General features: G+C 38.8%; 1 protein-coding gene across 17 annotated transcripts in view; it reads left to right on the forward strand.

Moving 5' to 3' along the window:
- Positions 1-25,102, forward strand: part of SCMH1 (Scm polycomb group protein homolog 1) — a 186,038-nt gene that overhangs the window by 25,775 nt on the left and 135,161 nt on the right. For 8 of the 17 annotated variants that reach the window (XM_058717832.1, XM_058717835.1, XM_058717846.1 and 5 more), the window contains exons 1-2: positions 8,955-9,040; positions 13,709-13,789. The exons of 2 other annotated variants lie outside the window; for them this stretch is intronic. In XM_058717832.1, coding sequence (XP_058573815.1) covers positions 9,022-9,040; positions 13,709-13,789 — 100 coding nt within the window. In that variant the 5' untranslated portion in view covers positions 8,955-9,021. Of the gene's footprint in view, positions 1-8,954; positions 9,041-13,708; positions 13,790-15,901; positions 16,067-22,026; positions 22,157-25,102 lie in introns of those variants that run through there. 7 more of the 17 variants (XM_058717839.1, XM_058717837.1, XM_058717841.1 and 4 more) reach the window with 3 other exon arrangements.

Here is a 25,102-nt window from a genome sequence, read left to right on the forward strand (position 1 = left end):
ATTTGCCTTTGTTTTATCTCAGGAGAGCAACTTGAAACCATTGGTAGGAATGCTGTGGTACCAAAAAGCCTTCAAACTTTTGGAGGGGTGGTGGCTTTAGTTTTCACAACCTTCCTTCTGCCAGAATGCCTAATACTGGTTCTTGGTTTCTTTCTCATGCACACTGCCTCCGTCAGGGTGAAGCACGAGGAACCCCAGTGGTACTTCAGTTAGCCCTTAGAGAGGTAATTGACCCATAAATGATGAATTACATGAGTCCTTTACCATCACTTCTAATGGATATCTGTGTTTTTCAGTTTTGAGTTATTTTTCCAGAACACATTCTTTTCTCATCCTAATGAGGACCTACACTTTTTGGATTCCCCTTAGTGCCAACCACAGTGTTTGTAGGTCTCTTAGAAGATACTCTGTAAATATTGTTTTGCATTGAAGAAGGCTTATCCATGGCCCTGCTAGTGAGAGACTAGCTCTAGTGATAAATAAGAGATGTTAGCTGCCAGGACTGTCATTTCAATTTGTCTTGCTTGTGTTGAGCTCATTAATAAATTGCCACAGTGATAATATGAAAGTAATGAACCTTCTGGAGGCCCAGCTGGGGCACAGAGTGCTAGCAGGGACCTTCAGGGCAGTTGCCATTGTTATGCACAATTCTGTTACAGAGTTTAAGGCTTATTTTTTTCCCCTTTATTTATATTTTGCAAAATCCAAATCCTGTGTTAACATTTGTGTCCTTCCTAAGTGAGTTTATTTGAATTCAGCTCAACAAACATGTATGTATCTGATGCCTGCTACTGTCAGGCACTGTATTAGACCCTAGGGATGTAAAGGTGACTAAGACATCCCTTAGGGATTCTCCATCAAATAGGCAGGAAAGGTATGTACAAATAATTGTACAAATAACTGTAATACAGCATTTAAACGCTGCAAATACGAGCCAGATATCAACATAGAAGAGAAAGGAAAATGATCATCTAGGGAAAAGAGCTGAGAGGACTGAGGAAGAGGAGAGTCATTGATTGCTGAGTTAAATTTTGAAGGATGGGTTGTTAAGTTGACAAGTGGTGTGTATAATGGGAAAAGGGACTTGCAGATGAGTTGAGGGACTGCAGGTCATTTAGAATAACTTAAGGGAAGAAGGTAAGGGGAAGGAGAAGATGGTTAGATGAAGCTAGAGAAATAGTCAGGGGCCAAATCTTAAAGAATTTAGGATTTGAAAGGCTGTGTATGCAACGCCAAGGACTTTGGTGCTTTTCATTCTCCAGGCTCCATTCTCCAATGGCTCCATTGAAGGATTTGAAGGGGAGAAGCAACATGATGAAATTCTTATAAAAAACTTTTTTTTAAGGTTTATTCATTTCTCAGAGACAGAGAGACAGAGTGTGAGTGGGGGAGGGGCAGAGAGAGAGAGAGGGAGACACAGAATCTGAAACAGGCTTCAGGCTCTGAGCTGTCAGCACAGATCCTGATGTGGGGCTTGAACTCATGGACTGCGAGATCATGACCTGAGCCGAAGTCGGACGCTTAACCGACTGAGCCACCTAGGTGCCCCGATGGAATTCTTATTTTAAAGGGATTACGCCAGTTGCCACGCACATGACAGAGTGGAGGTAGAGAGAGACCAGTTAGAAAGCTATTGACTAGTTTTGTGCAAGCAAGCAACAACATAGTATACTGCAAAGAGCGTGACCTAGATTGTTTCGAATCCCTGTTCAGTCACCTGCTAACTCTCTAACTCTGAAATTTCCTCATCCGTGAAGTGGGAGTAATAATAATCTCTCACTGTGTATTATGGAAAGTCATATGAAATAACATGTACACATAGAATTGGCCCAAAGAGCTGAGTATAAGTGTTAGCTGTTATATATCAACTTCTGGTTTTGTTGAGTTTTAGGTAACTTATAACCAAGTTTAGAATTTTCAAGAAGCACTTTCATTTTGTTTCTATCATGGTCCTAATAAAGAAATCAAGAGGTTTACAAACCTTTTTTACTTACATTAGGATCCATCTTTCAGCATTTCTCAGCACTTAAAAAATAACATAACTAAAGCTTTTTCCTTTGGACATCCTGCCAGACTCCGAGTTGGAGAATCAGGTTTAATGTCTTTTTTGAGTCATTGGTGCAGTAGGAAAAGACTGGAACCCTAGTTCAAAAAAGGAGCTTTTTTGCTAAAACATAGGATCAGAGTTTACTCTGCCTCTGTTTCTTCAAGTGTTTAATAAGAATAATGTGAACAGGTGTCCTAGTCACCTTGCATATCTTTTGTGAAGATCACATTGTTTCCTTAAGTAAACATTCACTAAACTACCATTCAAAGTATTATTATAAAAAATGTAGAAATGAGTCAGATATGGATCCTAATTTCAAGGGAATTACAGCATTAAAAGAACTGTAAAAGATGTACACAAATAATGTAATACAAATAAGATAGTGTGTCGGTCAGTTAGCATTGAAAGTTATAAAGAACTTTGGGGGTGCCTGGGTGGCTCATTTGATTAAGTGTTTGACTCTTGATTTTGGCTCAAGTCATGATCTCAGGGTTGTGAGATCAAGCCCCACATTGGGCTTCTCACTGGGTGTGGAGCCTGCTTAAGATTCTCTATGTCTCCCTTTCCCTCTACCCCTTCCCTGTGCTCCTGTGCACACACTCTCTCTCTCTTAAAAAAAAAAAAAAAAAAAAAAAAATATTATAAAGGACTTTGAAACTGGAAGTCCATTATATTTTGTATAATGTCTTGTAAAAACATTGTCTTAAAAAGTATATTTCACATGTTCTCATTATTTTTAAAGTGCTTCACTTTCTTGGATATCTGTGGAAAATAAATAATAAAGATGGATTAAGATTTTAGGTAGATTTTTTTTTAACCAACTGAGCCACCCAGGCGCCCCTTGGTAGATTTTTTTTTAATGTTTACTTTTGAGAGAGAGACAGAGCGTGAGTGGGGGAGGGACAGAGAAAGAAGACACAGAATCTGAAGCAGGTTCCAGGCTCTGAGTTGTCAGCACAGAGCCCGATGTGGGGCTTGAACCCACCAACCATGAGATCATGACCTGAGCTGAAGTCAGACGTTCGACTGACTGAGCCACCCAGGCACCCCAAGATTTTAGGTAGATTTTTAAGTGTATATGAATATTTTGATCCCAGGCTTAATATTCACTGATATCAAAGTTGACTTTGTTAAAGTACTCTTTGAGCCTCGTGTGTGTGTGTGTGTGTGTGTGTGTGTGTGTACGTGTGTGTGTACGTGCGCACGCACGTGGCATAATGTAGGGTATGTAATGAAGATAATGCCACATACCCCTCAGGTTTGTTGTGATGAATGGTCATTATATGTAGAAGTACTAAAAAACAATGTTCATTCTTTCTATGACACCACCTACCCTTTTCACTATTGCCTCATGTTAAGCTTTGAGACAGCAGCTTCTTTGAGATATTTTCAAGTTTATTTTTACTTACGAAAAATGTTAAGCATATACAACAAAGTTGAAAAGGCTTTGCGGTAAAAACCCTTATGTCCGCCACCTAAATTTTACCATTACTTGTAAATGTGACTTTCCTATTTATCTGTCCCTCTACCCATCCAGCTATATTGAAATTTTTCGGATAATTCTTTAGGAGTTTTCTGAATCAGGTTTTTTTTTTTTTTTTAATTTTTTTTTTAAGTTTATTTATTTTTGAGACAGAGAGAGACAGAGCATGAACGGGGGAGGGTCAGAGAGACTGGGAGACACAGAATCGGAAGCAGGCTCCAGACTCTGAGCCATCAGCCCAGAGCCCGACGCGGGGCTCGAACTCACGGACCGCGAGATCGTGACCTGAGCCGAAGTCGGACACTTAACCGACTGAGCCACCCAGGCACCCCTGAATCAGGTTTTTTAAAACGAATTTGGAAACCAGGAGTGCAAATATATTTCAAATATTTGTAATTAAATTACAGTTTTCTTATTTACAGTTCTTTGTACCCATGAAAAAATTTTTACTGAGTTATTCATTATTTGAATCTGTTTTTGCTCCTTCTGTTTGCACTATTTGTGCTCCTACATTATTGTTCCCAACCTTAAATCGTCCCAATGCATTTTCCTGAGAATGCCTTCAGTTAGTCTTTTTTCAGTGTCACATTTAGAGTGGGCATTTATAGTCATCCTTATTGTCTCTTTCTCTTTTGAAAGTATCTTTAAAACTAAATCAGAAACGATAGTGTACATTCTGTGCTTGTTAGCGACCACTGCAGCCAGAAGCTTTGTTTGCCCGGAGCAGGGGTGCCCGCGGCGATCCTCACAGCCCAGGTGTGTCAGCACTTCCATCAACACCCATGTTTTGTTTCTGAGTGCCGGTTTTTCCCCAGGACAGTGGCCTACTTAGTATGCCCTGCCGGTAAATTTAGTATGCCCTCCCCGTTACCTTTGTTTGGCTACAGCGTCTCAGCATTGATTGATTTTCTCCATTACATAGCCACGTTGAGATTATATGTTACAGAAATTCTGCAACGATTCTGCAGCCCTTCCCTATTTTCCAGGGCTGTGCCAAGTGTCAGGTGGATTTCCTTAATGAGCTGTGCGGACTGTATTCAGAAAAGTCTTTGAGAAGCTAAGTTATAGTCATAATTATGTATCTCAACCCCCTTCACCCTCTCATTACCTGTTGGTAATGATCCTGTCAGATTTGAGACTGACTTATATATACTAAAGGACCCAGCTTGTTTTGTTTCATTTTGAGAGATTGGCCTTAAACTGTTTCCCTCATAAATCACCTATAAGTTCTACTTACAAACCATCCAAATGTTTTTTTAAATTCAGAAAGCAGTCACTGTGTTCCGGTTATGTAATTTTAAAATTTTATGTTTTTGTTTTTTCTTAATGATTAGCACTCATTCATTTCATTCAAAGATACTTAACTGAGTGCCTCCTCTATACCAGGCGCTATTCCAAGTGCTGGGATATAGTGCTGAATGGATAACGCAGATAAAGCCCCAGTGGAGCAGACAAATAAATAGACAAAGAAATACTAAATGGTGCTCACTGCTGTGGAGAACTAAGAGTGGTATGATAGAGGGAGTCTGGGTGACTACTTTATTTGTTTTTTAAATGTTTATTTATTCTTGAGAGCCAGAGAGAGAGACAGAGTGTGAACAGGGAGAGGCAGAGAGAGAGGGAGAATTGAAGTAGGCTCCAAGCTTTCAACGCAGACCCTGACTCAGGGCTAGAACCCATGAACAGCAAGATCCTGACCTGAGCCGAAGTTGGATGATTAACCGACTGAGCCACCCAGATGCCCGTACTATCTCTCTCTCTCTCTCTCTCTCTCTCTCTGTCTCTCTCTGATAGAGACAGAGAGAGAGAGAGAGAGAGAGAGAGAGAATGAATGAATGTGTGTGTGTACAGAGGATCTGAAGTGGGCTCCATGCTAACAGTAGAGATCCCGATGCGGGGCTTAAACTCATGAACTGCGAGATCATGGCCTGAGCCAAAGTCGGACATTTAACTGACTGAGCCACCCAGACGTCCCTGGGTGACTACTTTAGATAAAGTGGTCAGGGAAGAGATGACATTTAAGTGGAGACCTGAGTGGTAAGAAGCCAGCCATGTGAATACGGGGTAGAGCATTCCAGGTAGTGCAAAGGCCCTCAGATAGTGAGGAGTTTGGCCTGAATCTGGAGCAGAGGAGGATGGTGTGGCTGGAGCAGTGGTAAGGATGAGCACTGTAATAGAGGAGGGCTAGAAGGCGAGGGGTCAGGTCATGTAGGATGATGATGTGGGTCAGGGTAAAGGACTTGGATTTAAGTGCTAGGAGGAGCATTTGGGAGGTTTTAAGCAGAGGAGTGACATGATCTAACCTACATTAGCAAATAACCAGGATAGGGCCATATGATGGAGAAAATCAGCCAGTGCTGAGAGCCTCTAACCCGAGACAGATTGCACTTATGCCTGGGGCATATAAATAGTCTAGTTTTCCTGGAAAACCCCGAGCCTTAGAGACAAGAAATCGGCTAAGTTACCTTGCTTTGAATCCCAGCTCCACCATTTACTAACTGTGTAATTTTGGGCAAATTGTGAGACATCTCTCTGGATTTTCTCATCAATAAAATGAAGATAATAATACCTACCTTATTGGATTGTGAGAATTGAACAACTTATTGCAAGTAAAGTGCTTAGAACATATTAAGTACTTAATATTTAAGTTAATAATGTATGCCTTCTAAACGTGGGTGGTCTAATACGATAGCCACATGGTTAGTGGGACTGTAGTACTGAATTGTAAATTTTATTTAACTTTAATTATGTGTAAATTTAAAAACTGATTCTCAGTACAGTTATTGGGAAATTTTAAAGTATGTTTTGAATACCTTGGGTATGTGAATCTTCTATTTCAACTTTAAATTTTATGAAATTTAAATTCAAATCAAATAATTCTGATGAAAATTTAGCATCTGAATTGAGATAATCTATAATTGTAAATACACACTAGATTTTGAAGACTTAATAGAAGAATATAAAGCATTTTAATTTTTATAATGATTACTGGCTGAAAAAAATTTATGATAATTACTGGCTGAAATGATAATATTTCAGTATACTGGGATAAATAAAATACATTATTAAATTATTTCCATCTCTTTTTTCTTTCTGTTTTTACTTTTTTTTTTTTTTTTTTTTTTTTTTTAATTTTTTTTTTCAACATTTATTTATTTTTGGGACAGAGAGAGACAGAGCATGAACGGGGGAGGGGCAGAGAGAGAGGGAGACACAGAATCGGAAACAGGCTCCAGGCTCGGAGCCATCAGCCCAGAGCCTGACGCGGGGCTCGAACCCACGGACCGCGAGATCGTGACCTGGCTGAAGTCGGACGCCCAACCGACTGCGCCACCCAGGCGCCCCGTGTTTTTACTTTTTAAAATGTGACTACTAGAAGCTTAAAATGACATAAATATCTTGAATTACATTTCTTTTGGATGGCCCTGCTCAAGACCCTGGGTCAGGGGCAGGGCAGTGGAAGAAGCCCTTAGACTGAGGGAGGTGTTTTTCCCAATTGCACAAATACCCTTGGAGATTCCAAACACCTTCAGTGAAGCCTCTCTTCCCATCAAATAAGAGCTGCCTTCTACTCTCTTGCCCAAAATCAGTGCCTTTACTGAGCCTGCTGTCACTGATAAGAGGGTTTTGTACTCTTCAGGTATGTCAGGGTGGGAAAGAAAAGTTACAAGTCACTGCTCTGTGTTAGAGTATTGCCCGGGTTTTACACCCATCAGTGATCTTGGTGAAATAAATCTCTGGGGCTCTCTGAACTAGTACCACCATATAAGACTGTTCTCTGAAATAAAATCTGCCACTAGTCCTGGCCCAGTGAACCCCAGGGACTCAAAATAAAGAAAAATTAGATTTTAATTAAGGAATGAATTGCTGGGTCAAAAGCTGAGGAAGTTGAGAAAGGCATCTTGTGTCCTAAAAGCTAAATTTCTAAGATTAAAAAAAAAACACTCAAAAAGCTAAGCTATCACTAACTTTTATCTCTGAAGTGAAACTGGACATGCATATTTTTCTTCTCATGCCTCTTGGTTCCTGCTGGCTCTGTGGTTCTATGGAAAGGTTTTCTGACTTGTTAGAGTGAAGAAAGTTCCTAGTAAAAACAGAATGACTGTTAGCAAATGGCACCACTCTTCTGCCTTTGCTGTGTGGAATGTTTGTATATATATTCTTTATCATCCCCGAATGTTTTTTTAATGTTTACTTATTTATTTTGAGAGAGTGAGACAGTATGTGCACATGTGAGCACAAGCAGGGGAGGAGCAGAGAAAGGGGGAGAGAGAGAGTCCCAAGCAGGCTCCTTGCTGTCTCCTTGCTGTCAGCACAGAGCACAACACAGGGCTCCATCCCACGAACCATGAGATCTTGACTTGAGCTGAAATCAAGAGTCTAACGCTTAACAGACTGAGCCACCCAGGTGCCCCATCCCCAAATTTTTTTTTTTTTTTAGTTTAGCATACACCTTAGCTTAATACTACATCTCAAAGATTATTGCATGCCCTTTCAGTCAAGTTTGCTTTCTAGGGGAAGAGAGCCCTTTCCTGAGATTGCTGTACTGTTTGACTCGTATAAGACACATTCCATTGGAAGCCCCTTTGTAGTCTCTGGCCTTACTGATGCAGGGAAGAAAGAGGTAGTCTCAAAGATTCCCAGCCAGAAATGGGTGTTGGGACAGTTGCCTGAGGAGCTCACAGGAAGACAACTGATATCACTTGATAAATTTCCCATATTTCAGTAACATTAGAATTTTCTATGAAGCCATAAAATCAGACACTTGTTGAGGTGGTTGATGGGGAAACAAGCATGTAGCTTGTTTATGGTAAATATGGGACCTGCCTGGGAATGCAGTGTAGAGTTGTAACCCCCTGGTTTTCTGGTGAAGAATTTGAAGCCCAGTGGAAGTGACTCCTTGGTGACATGGAATGAACCAGGCCAAGTTTGAGTCTAAGTTGCAGCTTTCTTCTTACAGAGAAGCCATAATTGCCCCAGGCTTGTAATTCTGTAAGATTCATACAAGACCCTGGACAATGCCAGGGAGTCATAACTCATTTCTTTTAGGCTAAGAACCTGAGACTTTGGGGGTGGTTATAGAATGGTTTATAGATACCACTGTGTCAGTAAGCCCAAATTATGTGACCTAAGCAGGTGAAGATTTAATCAACTCTCAGGGCTCTATGTCTGAGGAAGGTAGTTTTCTATACAGGACTCTAAATTATTAGACTCTAACTTTATTAACTTAATTCTAAGTTGATCTTGAGATCTCTGGTATCTGGTAACAGACATTTTTCAAAGATCAGCTTGGGTCGTGTGAACAGTTAAAAAGTGGTAAATGGGTTAATAGTCTCTTACCGGTCCCCAAAGCCATACGAATCTGACCTCAGATTTTAATTTTCCCACCATGAAAAGCTTTTATTAAGTGTTTCCTGTCTGCAGATGGTGATGTGCATTCAAATCTTCACTCCAGGAAACCTTGGGGAAATAAGTCATTCTTAGAAGCTTAATGTTCTGCATAGCTACAGGTTTGTTCAATTACACATTAAATCTTTATTTTTAAAAATCATTTTAGTTGGAAATTATTCTAAAATGAATTGTACCCTTTCTTTTTAATTTAGTTTATTGAGCTGAACTTAACCTTTTCTTAATGACTCAGATCTGCGTGTGTGTGTGTGTGTGTGTGTGTGTGAGAAGAAGGCAGAGTTCCACGGGCTTTTTAGTATATTCATAACATTGTTTTTCCCACAAGGCCATTTTTAGTGCATAATTTTTACAAAGTGCAAGGTTTTAGGAATGCATATTGTATAAAAATGCCTAGAGTTAAGTCTGTGGATCACAACCATAAAAACTTTAAAAGTCACTGCACTTAGGTAGCTCCTTCCTTGTGCTACCAGTACTTCCTGACGCTTGCGTAGTACTTGACTGTTTGCCAAGCCTCCATACGTGTATACGGCCTATGATAAGTAAACCAGGGAAGGGACTGACTTTCTGTTGGTTTTATATACAACAAGCAAGCATAATGGAACCAAAAAGAGCATGGACTTTCATATTAGACAGTCTTTAATTTTAGCCTTTCCATTTAGTAGCTGTGTGACCTTGGATGTCTTACTTAGTCTCGGTTAACTTCAGAGCCTCAGTTTTGTTTGTTTGTTTGTTTGTTTGGTTTTTGTTTTCGTGTTGTTTTTTTTGTTTTGTTTTGTTTTTGAGCTAAATGGGAAATACCAGAATTGTTGGGTTATTTAAATCAAGTAACGAAGGTAAAAGTGCCTGCTGGGGCAGCATGGATGAACTTCTCAAAACAAAGTGTTGAGTGGAAGGAAGCAGACATGAAAGGGGGCATGGGATATAGTAGTATTCGTACGAAGTTCAAAGCAGGCCAAACTAATCTACAATGACAGAAGTCAAGACAGTTTCCTCTTGGGTGCAGTGGTGACTTGGGAGAGGACACGAAGGACTGCCTCTTCGGGTACCAGTAACAAGCTCTTTCTTGATTGGGAGACACACTGTAGAAGCTCACTGAGCTTCATACTTAGGATTTATGTACTTTTCAGTATCCATATTATACTTCAATAAAAAGTCATTTTTGAAGTGCTTAGCACAGAGCCCAGCACATAGTTGATTCCCTTCTCTTATTATAGTTCCCTAAGTTAACAATGTGAATGTCTATTTAACAAAATGATCCTAGCCTCTTTTCCTTGTAACCTTTCAGTTTCTTTGTTCTGCCTTGGTTCTCTGTCTCCTGATTCCAGTCTTATCCCTAGACGTGATTAATAAATAAATACGATGGTAATCCCAACGGGTGCAGCTGAAGGATAAGTTTAGGTCAGTCAGATAAGATGAAATTGAACATCTGACTGTGGTGATTTAGGAGGAAATCAGGAATATGAATTTTTTTTAATGTTTATTTATTTATTTTGAGGGAAAGAGAGACAGAGCAAGCAGGGGAGCGACAGAGAGAAAGGAAGAGAGAGAATCCCAAGCAGGCTCCCCCAAAGCGGGGCTCAATCTCATGAACTGTGAGATCATGACCTGAGCGGTAATTAAGAGTTGGATGCTTAACTGACTGAGCCACCCAGGCACCTCAGGAATATGAATTTTGATATGATGTTATTCTCTGATCATTACTTGATGTTTTGCTTTTTAAGTGGAAATTAAACAGGCTTTTTTTCTGATTTGTATAATATAATTTTGCCTGACGTCAGATCAACTTCATTATTGGGTTTTTTTCATAGCGGAACATTGTACAATTATTCTTTTACTTCTGGCACTTTTAATACAAGCCAATTATAGTATAGCAGGCTTTGAAATAGTCATTATCGCACCCTGTACACCTTGTATATTTTGCTTGGGTACTTATCACTGAAAGAGAACCATACTTACTGTTTGTACCTTACTGTTTTGTACTATAAGTATAGAAATAGGACTTATATATTTGGAAATTTATGCAAGATCCTGTTACAGAAAACTTAGAATTGTTGAAAATTCATTTTAAAAAACGCCAAGTTACTTTTTCTAATATAGCCAATGTGTGGGATATAAAATATCTCTGCCCTTAGGGAGGGTAGTAGATTCCTGTAGGAGAGTTTTGTGAGATGGACAGAAAATGAATTTGTCTCCATTTGCTTTTGGTCTTTTGGATGTCATTGGTTTTGGAGAAAAGGCTTCTGACAGAGATACTAGCAAGACCCTCTAATCCAGAGAGCTGTGGCGATGTTTGTACGGATGCCGATGGAGCTAGAGGCAGGAACCTGATGGACAAAAAGTGAGGGAGGTGGAGAAGGGTCCCCTCGTTATCAGATACTTACTTATATCCATTCATTAAAATAGATAATGCCATTCAACCCTCACAAACCCCTTGGCATAGACACTATAATTTCCACATTAGAGATGCAGAAATTGTGGCTCAGAGACATGTAGCAACTTGTCCCAAGTTTGCGAAGCTGGTGACAAAGTTGTTATTCAAACCCAAAGCTCATCTGTACCACATGCTGTATATAGATAGTAAGGTTATCCAAAGAGAGGATGTGTTTATCAGAAGATAGCTTGGAAACCTGCAAAATGGGAGGTCATAAAGAAAGTTGATGGCTGGTTGCATCTAAGATTACCCAGGAAAAGGAATGCTATGACTTAATTTCTTAATTTCTTTTAAGTCTCTGTGAAGCTTTTTGTGTTCCTCTTGTGAGATGGTTGAATGGGACTGTCAAACCTTGATGCAGATCCACCTGTTACCTGTTTCTTTTTTCTTCTTTCTTCCTTTTTTCCCCATCTTTGTGGTAAAATATATGTATCGTAAAATTTACCGTTGTAACCATTTTAAGGCATTAAGTATATTTACAATGTTGCGTAGCCTTCACTACTATCTGTCTCCAGAACTTTTTGATCATCCCAGGCAGACACTCTGTACCCATTAAATTGTAACTCTCCATTCCCTCCTCTGCCCTGCCCCTCGTTCTTCTGTTCTATGTTGCATCTCTGTGAATTTGCCTAGTTAACAAGTATTAGTGGAATCATACAATATTTGTGCTTTTGCAGTTTTGCTTATTTCACTTAGAATAATGTTTTCAGGATGTGTCTATGTTGTAGCAAGTATCAGATTTTATTCCTTTTTATGGCTGAGTAATACTCCATTGTGTGTTTATTTGTATATTGTGTATTTAAATGTATACATTTATTTATCCATTTATTTACTGATGGATACTTGGATTGTTCCTATCCTTTGGCTATCGTGAATGATATTTCTCTAAACGTTAGTGTGCATTTAGTCCCTGCTTTCGGTTCTTTTGGACAATACCCAGGAGTGGGGTTGCTGGATCATGTGGTAATTTTATGTTTATCCTTTTGAGATTTTTCACAGCATCTACATCACTTTTCATTCCTAGGAGCAGTTCACAAGGGTTCTAATTTCCCCATATCTTGGCAACACTTGTTATTTTTCTTTTCTTTTCTTCCTTTATGATAACCACCTGAATGGGTGTGAAGTGGTATCTCATTGTGTTGATTCGCATTATTATTGATTAATGATGCCGAGTATCTTTTCGAGTGCTTATTGGCGGTCTGTAGAGCTAAATGGAGAAATGTCTATTCAAGTCCCTTGCCTGTTTTTTAATCGGGTTGTTTGAGGGCTTTTTGTTGTGGAATTATAGGAGTTCTTTATGTACTCTAGATGTTAATCCCTTATTGGATATATAATTTGCCAGTATTTTCTCCCATTCTGTAGGTTGTCTCTCACTCTCACGACAGTATCTTCTGATGCGCAAATGTTTTTCATTTTGATGAAATCTAATTTGTCTGGTTTTTTTTTTCATTGCCTGTGGTTTATGTATTATATCCAAGAATCATTGTCAAACCCAGTGTCATGATGATTTTCCCTTCTGTTCTAAGAGTTTTTTAATCTTAGCTCTTGTGTTTAGGTCTTTGATGCATTTTGAGTTTATTTTTTTTATACACTATAAGGTATCCAGTTTTCCCAGCATCATTTGTTGAAAAGAATATCCTTTCCCCATTAAATGGTTTTGGCACTTTTCTCAAAAAATCATTTGACCATATATATCAGAGTTTGTTTCTCGGCCCTTTATTCTATTCCATTGATCTATATGTCTGTCCTTACGCCAATACCACACTGATTACTCTAGCTTTGTAGTAAGTTTTGAAATAAAGAAATGTGAATCTTCCAACTTTATTCTTCATTTTCAAAACCGTTTCAGCTATTTGGGGTCCTTTGAAATTCCATGTGATTTTGAGAGGGATTGCATTTAGTCTGTAAATCACTTTCAGTAGTATTGTCATCTTAACAATGTTAGTCTTTCAGTTCATGAAAGAATTCCATTTATTTATTTATTTTTTAATTTCTGTCAGCAATGTTTTATAGTTTCCAGCCTACAATATTTTACTCCTCGTGACCGTTATATTTCTCACAGTAAATTAGTAAGTTAGCATTCTAACTTACCTGCTCATCATTGTTTAATGACCTATAGAACTGCCCTCAAGAATCTGTTCTGTTTTTAACAGAATCTGTGTTATGAACCCACAAAACTTAGAAGGGTCTTGATAATTGAAAACCTATCCAAATTGCTGTCCTTGGGAAGCCCTGTCTGGTTGTCCAGCCTGTTGGTTTCCTCTGATAAAAATCTAATTTCACTGCATGTCTTCTACAGTAGTTTACATTTCTAATTTTTTCTATCTTTTGCTTCTAGATTTCTCCATCTCACTAAGGAGGAACGGTTTCCTATTTGATATAGCTGATGGTACCATGCAAAAATCAGATCTTCGGAAAGGTCAGAACCTGTATTTATACATAACGGAAATATTTCACTCTGTTAGGCTGTATATGAATGTATGTGTCACAAAAAGCAATTAGAGGGAATAAAAGAATCCTACCGTTTCTTGCCAACTTATCCTACGATTTTAATAAGACTTGTGTGTCATTTATACAACTCTTTATAGTTTGCAAAGTACTCTTCACAGAATTGTCTTAACACAGTCTTTACAGTAATCTTGTGAAGTAGGTACTGTCACTATTCCTTTATGGAAACAGTGAGGCATTTGAACAAAGGGACTTATTCAAAATCTTGTTACTATGTGCTGGAAGAGTCAGTCCTAGATCTTTTGCCTTTAAATCTCATTCTTCTCACTACATTACAAGTTCATGATCAGTGTCAGAATTTAGAAGGCATGTAAGTATGGAAAGTGTATGAACATTGGAAATAATGTATGTAAAAGTCTGTGAAAAAAGTTAGAACTCTTTTATGGATATAAAATACCATTAATAAGTCAGATCTTGATATTGAATGTCTAACATAATCTTTGAGATGATACCATTGCCTTAGAATGGCAGATGAGGCTCTTTGTTTGCTGTTTGCCTGCTTTTCTGTTCTTATCCCACTTCATCCCTGTAGCCTACCTTACCCTTTTCCATCTGTAACAAGCTGCTGGCTCTTGTCCAAACACACTGTCCATTTCCATGCCTTAGGACCTTTGTACTATATTCCCTTTGCCTAAAATGCCTATTCATCTTCCTTCTGCCAATCCTAGCTCAACTTCATCTCTGTGAAGCTTTCCTCAATTCCCCAAGCAAAGTTAATCATTCCTTTCTGTTTTCCCAGAGCATTTTGTATATCAAATCTCTATTAGAGTGAAAGTCATGTTGTGTTATGATTATGTAATTGAATCGCTATCTATCCTACTAATCTGTGAGTTCTTTGTGAGCATAGGCTAGGACTTCTTTGTCTTTGTGTCCTTAACACCCCACATCACTCCTAGGCTTAGATACATTTTCTTCAAAGAATAGCTCTTCTTAAAGGATCTGTGCATTAGTCTAAGTGGGAGACTGACCACATACAAATACTTACAAGCTTATAAATAAGTATAGTACATGCTTGAAGTAGAACAGAGAGATGATCATAGGCAGAATTATTTAGGGAAGGATTCCTCTATATCAGAGATTGACAAACTGTGGCTCATAGGTCCAATCCTGTCTGCTGCCTATTTTTGTAAATAAAGGCTTTTTGGAACATAAGCCTTTCCATTGTTCATTGTTAATGTGTTGCCTATGGCTGCTTTCATGCTACAGTGGCAGAGTTGAGAAGCTGCAACAGAAACTATATGTCCCATAAAACTGAAATTATTTACTCTCTGGCCCTTTACAGAAGAAATTTTCCAAACCCTGCTCTAAGAGATGGGTTTTGAATAGAGGTTTGAAAAGAAAAGGAACACAAATTGGTGAAGCATGAGTGTGTATCATAATTTAATGAAAACGGGCTGTAGTTGGGGCACCTGGGTGGCTCAGTCATTTAAGCAACCGACTCTTGATTTCAGCTCAGGGCATGATCTCACAGTTTCTGAGGTTGAGCCCCCCCCCCCCCCCCCCCACCACATCAGGGCTGTGTGCTGAGAGCATGGAGCCTGCTTGGAATTCTTTCTCTCCCTCTCTTTTTGCTTCTCCCCTGCTCGTGCATGCATGCGTGTATGCATGCTCTCTCCTAATCTCTCTCAAAATAAAGAAATAAACATTAAAAAAAAAAAAAAAACCAGCAGGCTATAGTAGTAGGTATGCTAAGTGAGAAATTCTTCTTTAATCCAGTTCATCAGGGAGAGCTATGTTGAAGAGATGAAATGTCAAGAATGCTTTGGATTGATTAAGAGGGAACCTAGAAGACCAGTAGAAAGAAATTGCCAAGTAAATGTTTTGCGTCTGTAGTAAGAGGGTTTCATAATTAGTGGCAGGGCACGAGTTTGCTGATGACACCGAAGAAGGAGGCAACAATGCAAATTAACATTGATGAGTGTTTTCGATGACCAAGTACTGGTCTAAATGCCTTTATGTGTGTCCTGTTTAATTCTTCCAGCACCTATATCAGCTTATTGCTGTAATTGTCTTTATTTTGCAGATGAGGAAACAAAAGTACAGGGGGTTAAGTTACTTGGCCAATGTTATACAGCTAGTAAGTGATAGAACCGAATCTGAATCCAGGCAAGATTGCTGCAGAATCTTCAAAACAGAAGAGAGACATCTAGGGATATTTGGTAAAAAATACCCTTGAGCTTGCAATAAGGTAATTAATCTGAATAATTAGGAAGTATGCTAACCCTTCATGGTAAAAAGAAAATAAACAAACCATAGAGGAGTGATGTCAGAAGGCAGACTGTCCAATCAGAACAATATGCTGTGGATTAGGTCGAATGGGAGAGAACAGGAGCAGATAGATACATTATACAGTGAGACATGTTATATAGCTAGTCATTGAATTTCATCTTGATGAGACCATAAAGCAGTTAACTTTCCCTGCATGCTTGAAAGCTGCCCCCAAGTGCCTAAAGGGCAGGCGTACTCAATTGAAGTAGAGATTAGCAGTGATTTTCAAGGAGGTAGGTGACATTTCAACAATTACCCCCCCCCCACACACACACACCCAGTACATTTTTAGAGTCCATGGAGGTGTCACATCAAACACATGCCATTCTCTCTCTTTCTGTCTTGTTCCCCTAAGGGATTTGTTCCTGTCTAACTCCCTACCACTGCTGTGATAAACATTTACCCCCTGTGGACCACTTCTTTTTAATGTATGTATGTATTCAAGTTATATATATACACTGTGAAAAATTTGGCAACAGAAGTATACCGAATGAAAAGGGAAAGTTTTCCTCCCATTACTCTCTTGCTCTCTTGAGAGACCTCTTTTAAAAGTTCAGCTGTAGATAAAACTCCCATTACTAATGAAAGTATGCTGGGATTCCCTCGTGGTTATTGAGATAGAAAAAATACCGAGAATCCCTTTCCTAAGGCCAAGATCCACAGCCAAGAATGGAAGGAACTTCCTGGGAAGATATGGCATCTTCATCAATGGAGGCATAAGCAGAGTTTTGGTAGGGATGTTAAGAAGAAGATTCAGGCACTGGATAGGGTTGGTGGAATTGGAGGCAGGACAGGAGGAGGCATTGAACTAAATGGGTTTTACTATTCTTTCCAAACCTGTAATTCTATAGTATATCATCTGACTGATTACCAAGCACAAAGGAAAAGACTCCAATGTGACTGGCCTGGATGACGTGGATGGAATACAAAGTAGTATACGAGAAAATCCAATGTATAAAGTCCCAAATTTATAGAACAAGTTACTTTGCAGTCAAACACTGAGCTTATTTTAATAAAGATTTCTTTTAACTAGCCATCTTGGTGTGCTTAAAGTAGACTTCATTTTTTACAGAAAATTCCATTTACACTAAATTTTCAAGACTGTATTTACTATGTAAAGGAAAAGCGGCACACGGTGTTCATTATTTCAAAGAAAAGAGATATTTCAGGTTATCTGCCTGGTTTTAAGCTGTGGTGGATGTGGCGGAACTAATTGGGCTGTTACCTTGCTGCTGCTACTGCCCGTAGACTTACAATGGCATAAAACTTAAAAGCGACCTTACAGATCATGAGTCAAGTTCAGCCTCTTTATTTTTCAAATGAGGAAAGTAAAAACCAGAGATGATGTGTTACTGACTCAGTCTCATGATAGCCTAGCTGAACTTGACTCTCAAAGATTGGAGATAAGTTGTGTAAACTGCCTGCCGTGGTGCCAGTATGTGGTAGATGAAGAAGCAGAAAGGAAGGAAGATGATGGTGATATTTCTTGGGCCCCATATCACACTTCTGTAAGGCTTCAGAGAGAAAGTTGGTATTGTGGAGATGCAGCCATAGCTATAGATACAGATACAGATATACAGACACATATACCATCTATGCTACGAACTTAAAGTTGTACAGTGTTGAGATGATGAAATCAGGAGGTCCATAACCCCTTAAATTGTAGGACCTTAGATTTGGAAAGGCCTTTTAAGGTTACCTAGTCTAATCTCCTTCCTCCTTTTCATGATGTAATATCTCCACTAAGAGGTTATCTTACCTTTGCTTCCATTCCCTCAATGATGGCAGATTCATACCTTACCTTCCCCAGAATTCACCCGATGGTTGGATACCTCTGACTGCCAGAAAGTTCTTCCTGGTAATGAGCTGAAGCCTGTCTCCCTGTAGCTTCCACCCACCAGTCCTAGTTCTGTCCCTTGGGGTAATGTTGAACAGGTAGAGCGAATTTCATCTCTCCTCTACATGAGGACATGGCAGGTATTTGCAAACAGCTCTCCTATTTCCTTTGAGTCTTCTCTTCTCCTGGTTAAACCTTGACAGTTTCTTAAACTTTTAGTATCCTTGTTGCTTTCCTTTGAATAAAGTTGTGTGCCTGTGTCGCATTCGGAGTATAGGATCTAGATGTGAACATAAAACTCTACCTCCAAAGTGTTCTGACTGGCAGAGTAGATCATCCAGGATTGTTACCACCTTCTTTCCGGATATGATGGGAATGACCATGGTGGTGGTGGTGCGTTACTTATTTCATGACCTCAGATCCATTTCTGTCTGCCAGGAAGTATGATGTAGCACCACTGGTACCACTAAACTTCTTCCCTGATCAAGAAACATGAGCCAGAAGCTTTGTAGAAAGAATTAACCTCTCTTATGCTCTGGATCACACCTCTGGAAAGGGTACACATTGTACACAGTTGTAGTCTACTGGGAGTGCCTGCAAGACAGAGGGAGTTACGGCTTCTCTGCATTTTCATTAGCCATTCATTGCCAACTGCTTTGCTTGTTAAAGGAAATACTGATGTTCTCTGGGGTTCTTCTCTCTGTGTGCACGTGCAGAAACATATAATTGCTACAGAGGGAGTGGGGGCAGGGATGATTGCCAAGGAGAGATCTGTTACATCTTCTTTGTTCACATCTGCTGCATGCACAAGACAGGATTTATTGCTGTCTTTGAAAAAGGGATTGCCTAGTTTGCTTCCCCTTCCCCCTCTTCTGGCAGATCATCCCAGAGGGATATTACCATCTCTTCACACTTATCTCGGAACAGAGTAAAAGTAAATGAAGGAGAGCTGGAGGCAGAGAATCAGCTCATCAGCTAAAAGGCCCTAGGAATAGTTGCTAATAAGAGAGAGTGGCTAATCAATGGTACCTCCCAGCCTAGTCCCTTGTCTGTCTCCTGCCTCCTGTGGGTTGTCCTCCATGACCACAGTGGGGCAGGTGTCCCGCTCCCAGCTTTTCCTTTTTGATCTCTGTGCATATCGGCATAGGATTGCAGTTTATTAAAATCACAACTGCCATCTAACATTGAAAGAGTTCTGTCTTGTCTTAATGGGTTTTCAGAAGTACATCTGATGCTTCTTTTGTCTATTTTCCAGTTTCTATTTCTGAGAGAAGCATCCCTCCTTTCCTGCTCTCCTCTTCCCTTCCTCCCCACTCTCTCTGTCTCTGTCTCTGTCTCTGTCTCTCTCTCTCTCTCTCTCTCTCATTGATATGTACATGTACTTGCATTACTTCTTTTGTGTTTTCCAAGCTCTATGAATATTTAAAACATGGTACCTATGGACATCCTCCATTTAATCTAGTTTTGCCTCATTGAATCCCAGACTATGTTTAATATTAATTCAGTGTTCAGATCAAGCTAATAAGCATCAGTGCTTTAATTTTTACTGTAGTAAAGTAGGTAGAATATCTAAGTCGGGTTATTTTATGTTAGAAGCATTGTAAGGTTTCTTATGAATATTTTTGTCTTTTTTTTTTTTTTTTTTTCTTTGCAGAGGGTCAGTGTAATTAAGAGCATAGTTTGAGTTCAGATCCTGGCTTTTCTACTGATTATAACCTTTTAGAAAGTTACTCAACCTCTCTCGGTATTATTTCCTCATTAGTGAAAAAGGGGTGTCATACTGGGGAGGAGGAAGATTTAAGAAGATGGTTTTATTGAAATGATTAGCACAACATCTGGAATATAGTAAACACTTAAAAATAGCTATATAATGTTAATAATTATTATTGCTGTTGTTAGTACATAAGTGATAATTTATATCTAAATTTTTTTTCTTAATATAACATATGAAGAATTTCTTCTGCTTTTCCTTGCTTCAGGGGATGGCCTATTATGATTACTTTGTGAAAGGAAGTTTCCACAGCCTTGTAGACTTTTCTACCACATATTATTTTTCTCTCAAGAATTTCTAGAAACACCAGAATCTTTACAGCCTCTGGATATTGCATTATCCAGTATAGTCACTGCTGGCCACATGTGTCTATTTAAATTTAATAAAAACTACAAACAAAAATGCAACTCTTCGGTCACGCTGGCCACATTTCAAGTGTGAAGAGCCACATGTGGCTAACGGCTACCCGTTAGATGGCACAGAACATACCTGGCATCACAGAAAGTCCTATAGGACAGCACCGCTTCATGTCACCGGTCGATGCTCTTGTGCAATTTCTCGGAAATCAAAGAGGATATGTTTTCTAGGATATTGTACAAACTACTCTCTTAATGTTTCAGGACTCCAGACATGCATTTCTGAGGATTCAGTTTATTCTTCTTATCCCAGCCTCTTAGTGTCATTAGTCTTTTGGAATAAATATAAGCACTTTCACTTCCCCCAAGAAGATTGCATTACAATAATGTTTAAAGGTTGCATTCGATAGTAAGAGGAGCCAAAGGGAGAAGAGGCAAAGTAGAAGCGATTCTAGCGAATATTCACTAGAGTCATTACTCAAAAATGGAGTATTCGAATCCTTAGGGGGCTGACTAGTAATGGGAGGCTCTAATGTCCTGTGTCCTTTGTAATAAGCACATTGTATTAATCAGGATCTCAGTTTTCCCTCTGAGAAAGGTAGCAAACAGCACATTTTTCCTTAATAATCCTTGTTTCTGATTACGTGCTTTTGAAACCATTTTTTCATTAGTTCTTCACAACAACCTTGTAAAGCAAGTAGCATTGGGATTGTCATCCCTATTTTACTGATAAGAAAACTGAGGCTCAGTACAGTTAAGTTATTGCCTAAAGTCTTTAAGGGAAAATAGTCTCTAAGGGAAAATAGAGTTGACATTCAAAATAGGATAGGGTGGCTCAGTCAGTTGAGCATCTGACTCTTGATGTTGGCTCAGGTCTTGATCTCAGGGTTGTGAGTTCAAGACCTGCATTGGGCTCCATGCTGGGCATGGAGCCTACTTTAAAACAACAACAACAACAACAACAACAAGACAAACAAACAAACAAACCAGGATAAAATTTTGACTTCCAATTTGATATTTTCGGTTTCATTTTGTTTTGCTTTGTTTTACTACCAATCAGACTGTAGTAAAAGAGAGAGTGAAGATTCTTTAGAGCAACTTGGAAACTGAGTAGGGTTGCATGAGGTAGGTACCCTAAAAGAATCGTTACAGCTTCATTTGTCCTATGACCATGTATATTAGTCTGCTCAGATTTTATAACAAAATACCCCTGGCTGGGTGAGTTAAACAGTAGAAATTTATTTTCTCGCAGTCTGAGTCTGGAAGTCCAAGATCAGGATGCTAGCAGGGTTTGTTTCTGGTCAGGCCTCTCCTCAGCTTACAGACAGGCACTTTTTTGGCCATGTCCTCACCTAGACTTTTTCTGTGTATGTGTTTGTGGAGACAGAGAGGGTGAGGTTGAGGGAGAGGGAGAGAGCTATATCTGGTGTCTTGTCCTTGTCTTATAAGGACACCAATCCTTTCAAATTAGGGCCCTACCCTTATGATCTCATTTAACCTTAGTTACCTCCTTGAGAGTCCTGTCTCCAAATACAGCCACATTGGGGATTAGGACTTTAACATATGAATTTGGAGGGAACACATTCAGTCCATAGTACCATGTTAATGGAGTTTTAGTATCTTTTAGTTTTTGGCTTAACCTGGTTAGTTGGAAATTATATTTATATGCAGTATTTGCTTGGGACCAAATATAGCAAATATCTGTATTCTTTATTTCTGTGAATATTGAGGCTTAGTTAAATTAAACCTGTGGTACTTGCTATAAGGTACTATCCAATGCTGAGTTATTTTAATAAGCAAAAAAAGGTATATCTAAATGTCCTACTTTTTAAGTAATGTAGTCAATCTGGTAATACTTAAGTCTCATGGTTTAAGGGGTAATAAGTGTCCTCCTTCCTCCCACCCCCATTCTACAGATGGAGAAATTAACATACAGAGAAACTGACTTGTCAGAGGTCAGAGTAAGGTATTGGTGGATCCAGGGATAAATCCCAAACTTCTTAACTCCTTGACCAGTTTTAAGTCCATTGACTATGCAGCCTAGTGGTAAGTATCTTTTTACCCTATTCTGGAGGCATGAGGGATTAAGATCTTTAGCAAAGACTGACTTTAAGGAACTCCTCATTACTAACTATGTCATTCATTATCCATTTCTTTTAGCCATAATGTCTTTTTTGCCATTTTGTCATCAATTTTTTAGGTTGTGGAAGGAATTGGAAGTTTTGCTTTTTAAATACTTGAAGATATTTCTGTAACAGTTCAGCCACACTATAGATTATTATTAAGAAAAGAAAGAAAAACTTATTATTTAATGAATTTTTTCTCTATGTTAGGCACCATGCTAGACACTTTGTTTAGCATTTAAATATTATTTAAATGTTGGGGCACCTGGGTGGCTCAGTTGGTTGAGTGTGTGACTCCTGATTTAGGCTCAGGTCATGATCCCTTGAGCCCCGTGTCAGGCTCCACTCTGAGCATGGAGCCTGCTTAAGATTCTCTTTCTCTCTTTCTCTCACCCTCTTCCCCTCTTTCTCACTCATGCACTCTCTCTCTCAGATAAAAAAATAAGTATTATTTAAATGTCTTATTGAAACTTAGAGCCATTTCTAGAGAGTATGTGTTCTTGCCATTTTTAATAGTGATTTTTAAGTCTATTTATTTATTTTTGAGAGAGAGAGAGAGAGAGAGAGAGAAAACGAGTGCGAGAGAGAGGAAGAGAGAGGATCCCAAGCAAGCTCTGCACTGTCAGTGCAGAGCCCAACGTGGGGCTCAAAGTCACAAACTGTGAGATCAGGACCTGAGCCAAAACCAACAGTTAGATGCTCAATCAACTGAGCCATCCAGGTGCCACAGTAGTGATATTTTTAATAGTATTAGTTGACTTGAATAGAAAAACATCTCATAAATTTCAGAGTTTAGATTCTAAATGAAGTTTTAGCTTTGTAGAAACTGAGAATCTTATCAGGAATCTTTAAAGGTAAAATCTCTATGTTAAGCATAGTTTTCTAGTTTATTATGTCTTATCCTTTTTTCATCCTTTGTTTGGGATTTCCTGAGGTGGGATGATTTGTCTGAGATGAAGTTAAGCTTGCTCTTCCACTTGACACTAAAATCATGTCAAGTTTAGTTTCTCTAAAGCCTTTTCTTCCGTCTCTACATCTGAAATTGCTTGGATTCTCTTAATTACTGGGGAGGTTGAACAACTAAGCCATGTGAGAAGCAAGAGTGTAATGAGCCTCCAGAGCCAAGGTCCCATAGACAATTAGTATATTCTCTCCTCTGCCCCTCACCTCTACTTCTCTGCCCACTGGGTTCTTCTTTCTTATTCTGCTTTCTCCATTATAGTAAAATAGATAGGCATTGACGTTGACCACTTTTTACTTTTCTTGTCATACCCCCTAACATACCTTCTGCTCCAGCCACATTGAACTACAAGTTGCCCAACATGGCACTGTCCAATAGAAATACAATGCAAGTCACACACAGAATTGTAAATTTTCTAGTAACCACACTGAGAAAGGTAAGGAAGAAATAGGGGGATTTAATTTTAATAATACATTTTATTTAACCGAATATATCTCCGACACTATTTTGACATGTAACCAATATAAAAATACATACGGAGCTATTCTGCATTCCTTTTTTCATACTCAGTCTTCAGAATCTGGTATATGTTTAACAGTTATAGCACATCTCAATTCAGACACCAAGTTTTGTCAGAAGTGATTGATTTGTATTTAGATTTCAACAATTTCCAACTGAAAAAGTAGATTCTCATATCCAGCTTTGTTCCAAATGTACTTTAAAAGTTTTCCCCGTAACTGTACTGAATGTCAGTTATGAATTTATATTAATAAAAAAGTTAAAACAAAATTAAATGTTCACTTTCTTAGTCACACTTGCCAGAATTCAGGTGGCTACCATACTAGAGCAGGTCTAACATAGTGGTTTATGGCATCATTTCTCTCTTTATATTATTCCCCCTCTGTGATATACTTTTCTTATTACTCCATCCCCAAGACTCAATTCCTTTTCAATTAAAGTCTTAATTTCTCCCCAGACAAAACTGTCTCCTCCCTTCTCTGAGCCCCCATTTACTTTTAATGCAGCATCTATAATACTTTATCACATTTACTTCTGTATCTTTCTCCCTCTTTTAGACTAAAGGGAGAGTACCTTGTTATTTTTTGAATCCCCCATTACCTAGCACAAAGCTGGAACCTGTGTGTAGTCAAAGAATTTTTGTTTAAAGACTAGATTAATATCATTTCAATCTGGAAATAAAAAAGGCTGTAGAGGGTTATTTTGAAAATAGCAAGTTGGAAATGGAATTTAAATGTCAAATTGAGCAAGATTTAATAGGGAGCAATCCACTGTGTTTTAAGCCTGTGACATTGTACTCACTCATTTGTTTCATGGACTTAGACACATGAGATATAAAGAAGAATGAGACATAATTTATACTGGTAAATAGTTCATAGTCAGGATATATACGTGCGCACGCACACACACACACACGCACACACACGTTATGTGTGCACACAAGTTATGGACACGTTTCTGTCTCAGCCCCCATAATAGTGTTTGTTGCTTATTGAAATAGAACTCCAGGGTTGAATAAGATCTTAGAAGTTTATGTAATTAATCCCTTTTCCAACCCATAAATTCCTTCTCAGCTTGGAAAAGTTTCAGCATCTTTGGTGATAGGTGGTCATCCAGGCTTTCTGCTTATTCAGGAAATGAATAACCCATCCTCTGCAGGATAGTTCTCATTGCCAAGAAGATGTCTCATTCTGACATCTGCTCCCCTGCAATGAATGCTATTTCAAATGCCTCCTGTCAAAAGATCACATTTTGTGAAACCTTTGGAATAGAATGTAAACTTCATGAGAAGCAGGAGTTTTTCTCTGTTTTGTCCAATGACGTATCTTCAGTGCCCAGAGTAGTACCTGACAAACAGCAGATTATAAATGTTTACTGAATAAATACATC

This window comes from Neofelis nebulosa, chromosome 2 (assembly GCF_028018385.1).
Source record: "Neofelis nebulosa isolate mNeoNeb1 chromosome 2, mNeoNeb1.pri, whole genome shotgun sequence".
Lineage (NCBI taxonomy): Eukaryota > Metazoa > Chordata > Mammalia > Carnivora > Felidae > Neofelis > Neofelis nebulosa.